At 35.5% G+C, this 10,941-nt stretch overlaps 1 protein-coding gene across 2 annotated transcripts in view; it reads right to left on the bottom strand.

Annotated features, from left to right (window-relative positions):
• Positions 1-3,340: 3,340 nt before the first annotated feature.
• Positions 3,341-10,941, bottom strand: part of TRHR (thyrotropin releasing hormone receptor) — a 39,734-nt gene continuing 32,133 nt past the window's right edge. For both annotated transcript variants that reach the window (XM_038555342.1, XM_038555343.1), the window contains exon 3: positions 3,341-10,692. In XM_038555342.1, coding sequence (XP_038411270.1) covers positions 10,285-10,692 — 408 coding nt within the window. In that variant the 3' untranslated portion in view covers positions 3,341-10,284. The remainder of the gene's footprint in view (positions 10,693-10,941) is intronic.

Raw genomic sequence — 10,941 nt, 5'->3', positions numbered from 1 at the left:
AGGAAATGTATCATAGTTCTAGGGTCTGGGGAGTCCAAGATCAAGGCACTGATAGATTTGATGTCTCATGAATGGATGGTAGCCTTGCTGTGCCCTAACATGGCAGAGGATCAAGGGAGCTTATGGGGTCTCTTTATGGGATTAGGGTGCTAATCCCATTCATGAAGGCTAAATCATGACCTAATCACCTCCCAAAGGCTCCACCCCCAAATATCATCATCACCTTGCAGGGTAGAATTTCGACATATGACTTTCAGATCCATAATAGTATTTTCAAAAATAATATTAGTATTTTCATGCCTGATATTTTCAGGATGTCTTAGTTTGAAAATAAAACAGCTCAACAAAATTCCTTTTTCTAATGAGCACTACTTGATTTAGACTATTATTCTGCTTTTGCTATTGTATTGTAAGCAAGTTAATTTTTCATAGTTTCTATCACACTCCTTTTCTCCACACCATCTTATGCCTTCTCATTTGCTGAAGTGTGCTTTGAATGCCTCCCTTTTTGTCTATTCCACCTGCCTCTTCTTGCTGGCTTAGGCTGGAAGGCTTTCTCTCTCAATTTTCTTGGCGATGATCCTCTATGTTAATTATTGGGAATTCACCATGCACTTCCTTTTTGGTTCTCTTGGCACCTTGAACCGTTAGTTAAATCTTGTGCTATTACCTAAATTTTAAATGTTTGCATTTGGTCTTTTTAACAAGATCATAAATTATTGAGGATAATTCTGCCTTTTTATCTTACCCTAGCATGTAGGAAAGTACTTTGGACACAGAATTTCTCAATGAATATTTGTAACATGATATGGTTGGAATTCTGATTAGCCTTGAGTCTGATTAGTAATTGTTAGTGTTGAATACATATTCTTGACAGTGTATCTTATAACTGCTTTTAGGTGTAATTTAATTTAATCCTCACAGTGCATGCATAAATTAGGTGTTTCTATCTCTGTTTTACAGATGTAATGATTATATGTTGAGTTAAGTACTTTATGAATTACATAAGAGAGAACGAGGAGACAAAAATGAATTGACAAGATCCATTATCGTTCAGTAGTATAGAGAAGTATGTTTTGTGAATCATAAAACTGCACTGTATTAGAGGTGTAATAACTGATTTACATATGCAATGTCAGCTCTTTGAGATTTCAGAAGGCAATATCTGCTTAGAAATATGATAAGATCTATTCTTGGTGTCACTTTCTGACGATGGCATCTGACCCACCACTTATTAGACATCCACTTAAAAAAATTGTAGCACTGAATGGCACCTAAAGCAAAGCCTCAGACAAGGACTTGGGTGGACATATTACATTTTGCAGGAAAATTCAGGAAGCAGAAGAGAGAAAGTTGGGATAGTTGGGACAAGGAAGGAAAAAAGTGAATGAAGGGTATGTTTTTGAGTTGGTTATCAATATGGAGAATGGGGGCTCAATTATGCTGAACCTAAATAGCCTATTCTTAATATTCCAAAATATTCCACCAAAACAGGGTGGAGCATTTGTCCATCAGTTCTCTTTCTTCACTTTTCCCTCCTCAGTTCTTGTTTCCCACCAAAGGGGCATTAACTACTCTCTAATTCTTGGCTACCTATGTTGAAGCTGAGTAGTTTCCACAGATTTGGAGAAAGCTGTGAGGAAGAAAAGTAGTCACTTTGGTTTGCTGGAGATGGGAGAGTGGCCATGTGTGAGGAACTGTACACCACAGCTGTGCTAAAATCTTGAGGACTAAAGAGGAGCTGGAGCACAAGGTTCCATAAGTGGCTTGCTACTACCATGCGAATCTTTTTTTTTTTTAATTAAGATTTTATTTCTTTATTTGACAGTGGAGGGGAGAGAAAGAGAGAGAGAGAAAGAGAGGGAGAGATTGAGAGAGAGAGAGAGAGAGAGCACAAGCAAGGGGAGGGGGAGAGGAAGAGGGAGATGCAAGCTCCCAGCTGAGCAAGGAACCCTGATGCTGGGCTCCATCCCAGGACCCTGGGATCATGACCTGAGCTGAAGGCAGACACTTAACCAACTGAGCCCCCCTCCACCATGCAAATCTATTTGCACAGATTCACCTACATTATCTCACCTTTTATGACAAATTTAGCAGCAGAGTTGGCAGTCTTGTGGAGTGCATGGGGTGGGCACATTGAGCACTGAGGGGATTTTCACATCAGAGGAAACAATATTTAATAATGAAGCTGAATATATTTTAAGGATTAGTATGAATTAGCTGGTGATGTTTGAGAGTTAGGAGGTCTAGGACTTTTCAGTGTCTATATGCAATCTACACTCTTAATAGTTATTATCTGTGGTATAAAATTCTTTCTTTTCATTAAATTTAATTATTTAATAAACACATTCATTTGCATCCATTAATAGATATTTGTGGAAGATCCATTGTATGCCAGGTACTGTGCTAGTCATTGTGCTTTGCTAACCACAGTGAGCAAAAACATGTCGTTATTGATTTTTACAGCATTTTCAGGAGTTTTGGGAAAGAAGAATATGCTACTTGGTATAATTCCACTAAACTAATTTAGTTTCCTGGGGGAATTGAGAAAAATTTACAAAGGCTGGAAGTGCTATACATCGTGATATAAGAACAAATACTTTGAAAGGTAAACAGTGTTAGTGGTGGCAAGATCGCTTTATTCTTGAATAAAGAGGATTCAGAGAATCTTCTATTGTTCACTGAATGTAACAGTGCTTCAAATATGTTTTTTATTTTCCCTGTGTTCTCCAAGAGTGAAAGAAAAAGGTCATTTAAGCAAAGCTTAAGATTTACCTAAGCAAGCATTTCCTTTTATGCCAAAATGGACTTTATCAAATGGAGTCTGTTTCCTAGAGTGGTGGCCCCGGGACTAAATAAACCCACTTTCACACAGAGCCAAACTTCTAGTTTGTGTATTTTTGCCTGTCTATTCCAGGTATATTGGAGATTACTTGGAATTACAAAGGTAATGGAGCAATCTGTCCTATAATAACACACAAAAAGGAACAGGTAGAGACATTTCAAAGAATTACTTTAGACTTGCCCAAATGTCAGCTTATTTAATTAACCCTCATGGTTTTGTCTTATCTAATAACATTAAGTGAATTCATTAATTTCAACATCATGAATTTGATGAGATAGTTGTATTTGTTCCATCCAATACACATTAAATTTATTATTAAAGAGGGAAATGCCTACCTGCCTATTACTTATAATCATCTCAACAAACAAACAAACAAACCCACAGTGGATCATGTTGAGTACCATTAAAATAAAATCTTCTAGGCAAATGGTTTAGGGTTAAGTCACAACAAAAATTAAATGATTGGGAAGGAAAAGAAAGTTAAAGAGCTAGATCTTTCAGTTTGATTCTTTATTGCTCACAGTACACATATTGGAACAGACACATAGTTTTCCACAGCAGCACACATAATACTGCACTTTCTTATAGAAGAGTCTTTGTCCCACAAGGACACAACAGTGAATTCCCAAGGGATGAAGCGAGTCAGCACACTACTTTGTAAAACTGATAAGAAGGAAGCCAATGCATTCAGGAGCACATCATAAGCAACATGCAAGTCTATGAAGTTGTCAGAAGTAATCTGAAGCTAAACACTACATGCTCTTCAGTTTTAGATTTCATCTTAAAGTTTAAGTTCATGAAGGGCCTAGGTCCCTGAGCTAGCTCTGATTTCTATATTTAGCATAATTGGATAAGTCCAGAGTTGTGAAGGACCCCTGAATAATATATACAGGTATAAATACTTTTAAATATATTGTGACAATATAATATAGAAACAAAGACATATATATATATTTTGTATATATGTGTATACACATATATTTTTTCACTTGGAAAATCAAGACTATAAGAACACTTTTAGAATTATAACACCTATAAGACAAATAGTGTAGTATATTTTCTATAGATAATAAATGAAATTCACAAAGATTAGAAAACAAACATGCTAACCTAGAAGCTGTTTTTCTCTTTATATTCATAGTATATGGGTGGAATATTTTCTCATCAGATATAAATTGACTTCATTCACTTTTCCCTTACTTGGGGCTTTATTGTAGTGGCAAATATTAAAGGACTAGCTGTCTTTCTTCATTAATCCCTCATAAAATGGACATGTTTTGGGTAGCTATCCTTAATGTCCAGAAGATTTCTCTAAGATCTATTGTGTCTCCCTATCCCCACTCAGCTTATTTCTCCCACATGTATTGTTTTTCCTTTAAATATCTGAATCTAATGCTTCCTTGAAAGAAGTCCTAATTTTCCTCCAAAGTCCTCCTTGATTACTCCAGGTCCCATTAATGCCTCCTTTTCTCTGTAGCACTCAGTTATTTGTAGTCTGAAATCATACAACTTGGCTTCCAATTATGTATTCTATATTTCTTATATGTTTCTCTGTTAGTATGTTGTCACTAAATTATAATCTCCAGAGGGCAGAAAGAATATGTTGGTCTCCTTTATTTTTCATTATTAAATTAGGCTGTGGACTTGTTTTTGAAATTTCAGGCATTATGTATATATAAGGGATAATTCTATGATCCAGTACACTTAATGCAGTGCCTTTCACTGAGCTGAAAAAGTGTTTAAAAACAAAGAAACCCAAACCCCAAATAGAACTAGTCATCTTATTGTGAGGACAGATCTATAGGTAAATTGGGCATCACCAGAAGATTTAAGATATATTCCTTAGTTTGGGATTGGTCATTAGTTTAACAGATACCTAGGGGCATTATCCAAGTTTAAATAATTTGTGGAGTACAAAGATTAGATAGGCTTACCCACAAGAAGTTTTCCATATAGTTGCTTATTACGATTTGTGAAGTAAATAATGACTTTAAAGGTCCTAGTGAGGGATCAGGACTCAGTAGTTTTCAAGGTGTGGTCAAGGACTAAGGCATCAAAATCCCATAATAAGTGAGAATCTCTTGGGGCAGGGCCAAATAAAGTGTATTTTAAAATAAGCTTCCAGGTCATCTTATATGTACCAAAGTGGGACTGGTTTATTATTCCTGGCTAAGGTGTTAACACTTGGCTTCTTTCCTAGAGAATTTAATGCCATTCTAGGAATATAGAGAATGTTCTTACTGACTTCTAAATTCAGACCTCTAGTTAGGTAGATTCTTATTCTGATACCATGTTGTATCTGTTTTTCTTTTTTGGAAAGTCTCTGTCTATCAGCATCAGTCCATAACATTCTTGAGAAAGTTTATATTCCCTTTGCTGCAATTCAGAGAACAGTCATATGCATACAAGTTAAGTCCATTATTCTGAGAGGAACAAAATAATCACTAAAGAGTGTTGCTTTGGGGCTCAAATAAGTTTGCAGGAGCTCTAGCTAACTCCACTGCTTATCCTATCCTTCTTTTATAATTTTCAAAGTGCTTTCATTTCCATTATTCTAGTTGAGAGCCTGTGGTATGGACTTGATGCAGATGTTCTTCCATGAGGACATACAGGTGATCATGTGAATTTGCTCTTTATTGGCCACAAAATTGTCTTTTTTTTTTTTAATCTTGCTGAATCCAGATTTGACAGTTCTGACAATGCGCTGTCCCAGCCGCACCATTTCACTGAATCCCTCTATTCTTCTAGACCATGTTTCTAGAACATAAATCAATCACCCCAGATTGGACTTCCCATGAATGCATTTGGTGTAGAAGATGGTAAACAGGCCTAACAATATTGTATACAAGCATTCACGGCTACTCTTTTCAAAAGAGATTATTTGAATTTCAAAATTCGAACCACCAAAATTTGGTTTATGTCAGCATAGCCTGTTGGTGCTAACCATCTCAGCAACAAGACTATTCCCTAGTGTGCAACTTTGTAAATGAGCTTTTCTGCTGAGTAATTTGAAATTATACTTACAGACCAAACATATAAAAAAAATATTACAGGGCCTTATCTGACCTTTTCCCCCTGTGTAATCAGTGAAATGAACAATTGCTATTTCTAATTATAGTTCACAAAATAGAATCACAACACATAAATTATTTTAACAATTGCTTCTTTAAAACATTTTTGACGTCTCTAATTCATGTTCTAAATATTGCCAACAGTTGTATCTTGAGATGGTGCCACATTGGTTTTGTTTGTCCTCATTGGACTGTGAGATCTTTAGAAATGGGAAGAGTCTTTTGTTCCCTTAAACACATTTCTGTAGTAGTTTTTCACATATGATGTGTTCTTCTATTGGGGTCTCACTGAAGCTCTGAGATGCAAAACCTCTGCTTGTTTCTGTGAGGAAAAGGCCACATCGAGTGGCTCAACTCTACACCTGAGCCCCACCATGAAAACAGGGACTTCAGTTAAATAGAAATGTCAGAAGTATACATTTTTCCATACTTGAGACATGATTTTATGAAAATATGAAAATGTTTCAGAACAAAATATTTTCTTACATATAAATATATTTGAAGGAATATTTACACTTTTCCTTAAGAGAGTTCATGTCCAGGTTTAGTCTTGAATGAAGTCAGATGAAATTGCCTGCTCTAAGGAAAGTCATGTTTTATAGGAGAGATAAGAGTTTGATAAGGAGGAGGAGTGAGAGAAAGGAGGAGGGGAGGAGAGAACAATGTATTTGTTATTACAGAGCTCTTTAAGACTTCTTCATGAATATTCTTCTAAATACATTCCCTCAGCCAAGTCTTGGTTTTGATAGATAAACAGAAAACAAATTGCTTGAGGTTTTCATCCTCTGCTTTTTCCAAGAGTGATTCCAAGCATTTGAAAAAAGTTTCCTTTGAACCTGGGATTGACCAGTTGTTTCTGGATGCTCTTTTTCACATCTAGTTTCCTTACTCTATATATGAATATTCCAACACTTTTCTGAGTTGTAGTTGAGAGGCAAAAATAATGTTGAATATAGTACATATGTAATTCACAGGATCATAAGGGGACAATTTAAAATCTTCTTTTCTTCCAAAAAGTTAATATTGTCTCTCTTCTATCAAGTTTGCAGATTGAACATAGTGTAGAATGAGATAACTCTTTTAATCTTTAAGAGCAGACCAAAATTGTATGGACCCAGCTTTACTAAGACATACTGCCCATAGTATTCCAACACATTCTTCTGAAAATGACAGGAGTTTAAGATTCAGTTACAATAAGCCTTATGGTTAGAGTTTTCCTTTTACTTCACCAGTTGTTTTGCTCAAACCAGCCATTTGTTTTGGAATATTTTCAAAGTGTATTGTTCTGTGTACTTAGCTTCTTTAAGAATGAATATGGTTTGGACTTTTCTCATTTCTCTTCAGCATATTTGTGTTGGAGTGAAGCTCTAGAAATACACTCACAATAATGATGGAAGAAGTCTTAAGAGGTAATTTATATTTGCTTGTTTTATTTGTGATCTGTGACCTTTACCTAATTACCTCAGGTGCAAGATCTAGCCAAAGACACTCTGAAATTAATTGAATTGGAAGTAATAAAATAACCCAAAGGATTTTATTAAAGGAGACCCTTAATATTACTGTCCTCCATCAGCAACTTTTTCAAGTTTTTAATTTTTCATTTGATGGAGTATTAAATTTTGATGATTTAAGGAAATACTTTGTGATTTAGTAGTGTGATAAATAATACTTTAGAAAGCCATATCTCCTCTGTGTAAACCCAACTATCTATTGGATCTTGCATGTGAACATTTAATTTCATAATGGCATTTGCTTTGGAGTTGAAACACTATGAACTATGCTCCCTCGAATTTCCCACGTGGTCTAAAACTAACAGGTTATTAGCAAATAACTCCTTAAAAGTGGAAATGGAAAAGCTGAGCCCTTAAATTAAATTTCCAATGGTGAGAAGAGCATATTGTGTTCCATGTATGACATGTAAAATTAACTGTAATTTTTTCAATGTCTAATATTACCACTCAGCAGAATATTTATATTTTTTAGTTATTTAGGCCATCAGGTCACAAGTTGCCATCAGCATGCTGGCTTAAAAAAAGGGAAACAAAAAAGAAAGATACATTTTCTCTTATTAATATCTACACAATTTAGAGAAGCTGCATTGATCCCTGATCCCTGATCCTTGGATTTATCATCAGGGAAATCACAGCTGTAGTGAGACTGTGATGAAGATAATGTGGTTTGCGTACCTATCAGTAAGGCTGAGACATAGTAGATGCTCAATGATATCAGTTCCTTTCCCTAATGAAAAAGCTAATATAGTCCAATCCCTTCTGTTAAGTAATTTATGTACATGTATATATATGTTTGTATGCACCTGCACATATGCCTGTGTGATTTGAGGTTGGGTCACTCTGGTGCTTCTATCCATACGATTTTAAGATTAAGATTAATATTTAATCCAGGATGAAAAGTCAGTTAAAATAGATTTCTTGGTGTCATGCAGATAGACTTTTAGTGTATTTCCCATAAACATTTGCTTGCATTTGTTTGCTTGCATATAGTGACAGGATAAGAATATCTTCCTGGAGTAGACGAGACCAGTTTTCCCAAAAGCATATTCTAGTCTGATGTTCTAGATAGTAGACACTCTGTGTAGCAGCATTTTAAAACTGAAGTTTCCAAAACAGAAATGATGTATGCTTTATAAATAAGGTGGGGAGGGGTAATTGTTAGCAGTGATTAGGTTTCCAAAAAATCCATGAAATAGGGATATAGGCTGAAGAGGGAAAATACCATTATCTGGGGAAGCCAGTACATGAATTATTATTGAACCATCACCAAGGAGATACACTTGGAGATACTGGTTGGCTATATCCCAGGTGGTGACCCATCTGGAAGAAACTAAATTGGATCTTGACCCTATGGCTTGGGCAGATTCACATTCACACTCCTGAAATAATCACTGGAATAGAATAGCAGGTCTAAGTCATACCTAGAAAAAGATATTAATAATGAGATGAGATCAGTTTTAGATCTATTGAAAGTAAATCCAACAGAATTCTGCATTGCTTTGACTTAGAATCTGTAAACAAACTATCAGTTGCATAAAAAAAAAAAAAAAAAACTAAACTAAAAAAACCCCAAACCTACAAATGACAAGCAGGCAGGCAGGAAGGGCAATTGCAGACAAGTTAAAAATCCATAGACTTCTATCCTCCGTGGGGAGTCTTCATCTGGAAGTGTAATAGTCAGACTTTGGCTGACTTAGAATAGCAACTAGACTTTTGAGAATGTTTCAGACTTTTAAAGCTAGATTCACTAGAAAGATTCACTTGACATGGCTCAGTAACATACACAAGAATGCTCGAAAAGGATTTTCTTCCTTAAAAAATTTTAGAGAAAAAGCCAACCCTTATTTTACATACTTGGTCTTGTCCTGGCTCTACTTTTCAATAATTACTTACATGTTAGTTTGTATCTTCAGAGTTACTTAATCTGATATTTCTCCTGTCTCACTCATCATTTAAGAGGCTCAAAGAGTTGCTTAAGAGCTGGATTAATCTAAAAATCAAATCTTCATGTCTTCTCAACTTATAATTCTGGCTATTTTGAGGTTTATTTTACGTTAGAGTTGAATGATGACATCTACTTTATAAGACATAAAAAATTCTCTCGGGATGAGATGTACAGTCAAGGGAATATAGTTGCTGGTATTATAACCGTGTTGTATGGCAACAGATGGTATCTTCGCTTGTGGTGAGTATGGCATAATGTATACAGCCTGTCAAATCACTATGTTGTACATCTGAAACTAATGTAACATTGTGTGCCAACTACACTTGAATTTAAAAAATTATCTCAGAATTTTATAAGCATTATGACATTTGTTTTTGTTTTTTTGTATAGTGAACATATTTGAAATCTCATTTTTACTTAATAAATTTTTTTTCTACTTTACTCTGTAGTTTCAGATATTCATGAAATAGCACTATGCTGTGTTAAAGTGAAATGCTAGATGCAAACATTGAAACATTGCCAAATTATCAAATGTACAAATAATTTGGGGGAGTTTGAGAAATTACATTTATTATGAATAATGTGAAATCAGTGTCTCAATTTTATCTAAGCTTTGAAGCCCCAGAAAAATAGTGAATTTCTCAACTTAAATGGAAAGAGCTACACTTTTAGTTTCTATCATTTGGCTCTTTCACAAATCTGCTCCATTTTGGGGGAAACAATTTTGTGATACTAGAAGGAAAATATGAATCATTCCTATGGGTTAAAATATCTTGGGCCAGGATTTATTAGAGCACTACTAAAGACTTTTTCTGCTCGGTTTCCAGGTACAAGTACTGGCTGTTTCCTCTTGGGTTGATAACGGCACAGATTCTCATTTACTTTGTGGTCCATTTTCTTCTCATTCATGAATCAGCTTTGGCTAAAGGTTATTTCAGAAGCCAAGCAGGTATCATCAAAAGATACTTTTGTGGCAGATAAATAAGTGTCAGTGACAGTGATGTCATCAAGCTCTGTGCTGAAATGATCTGACTCCTTGATGACACTGTAATTTAGGGCCACACTGTAGTTAGCGGGTTTCTCTACCGGCTTCTGCTTGCAGTTGCAGAGCTTTCTGAAGGCGGCACGGAATTTCTGGGACATGAGATTGTAAATCACCGGGTTGATGGCACTGTTGAGATAAATGCAAATTCTGCAAAAGAGCAAGAACCAATTTTCTTGGAAAGGGCTGGTGAGAAATGAGTTGACAACCACAAGAGTCCTGTAGGGCATCCATAAAAGGGCAAACAGAATTACAACCACTGCCAGCATCTTGGTGACCTATGGAGAAATAAAGAGAAATGCAGTGCAAACACAAATGAAAACAAAACAAACAAACAAATGAAAATAAAACACCTTCCCCCTTACTCCCATCCCAACCATTAGTCCCCAAGATGTAGTCTGAGAGAAGGACTTAAATAAATGCATGCAGTTTTGTTTGTGAGATCATCCCAGGAAGCAGGATTAAGGAAGGGTAAAAGAGAGATTGTGATAGAAGAAAAGCTAAAATAGGGTGTATTATTGTGATGC

Source organism: Canis lupus, chromosome 13, assembly GCF_011100685.1.
Source record: "Canis lupus familiaris isolate Mischka breed German Shepherd chromosome 13, alternate assembly UU_Cfam_GSD_1.0, whole genome shotgun sequence".
Taxonomy (NCBI): Eukaryota; Metazoa; Chordata; class Mammalia; order Carnivora; family Canidae; genus Canis; species Canis lupus.
The sequence above is the reverse complement of the archived record's forward strand: the minus strand, read 5'-3'. Positions and strand labels throughout refer to the sequence as shown.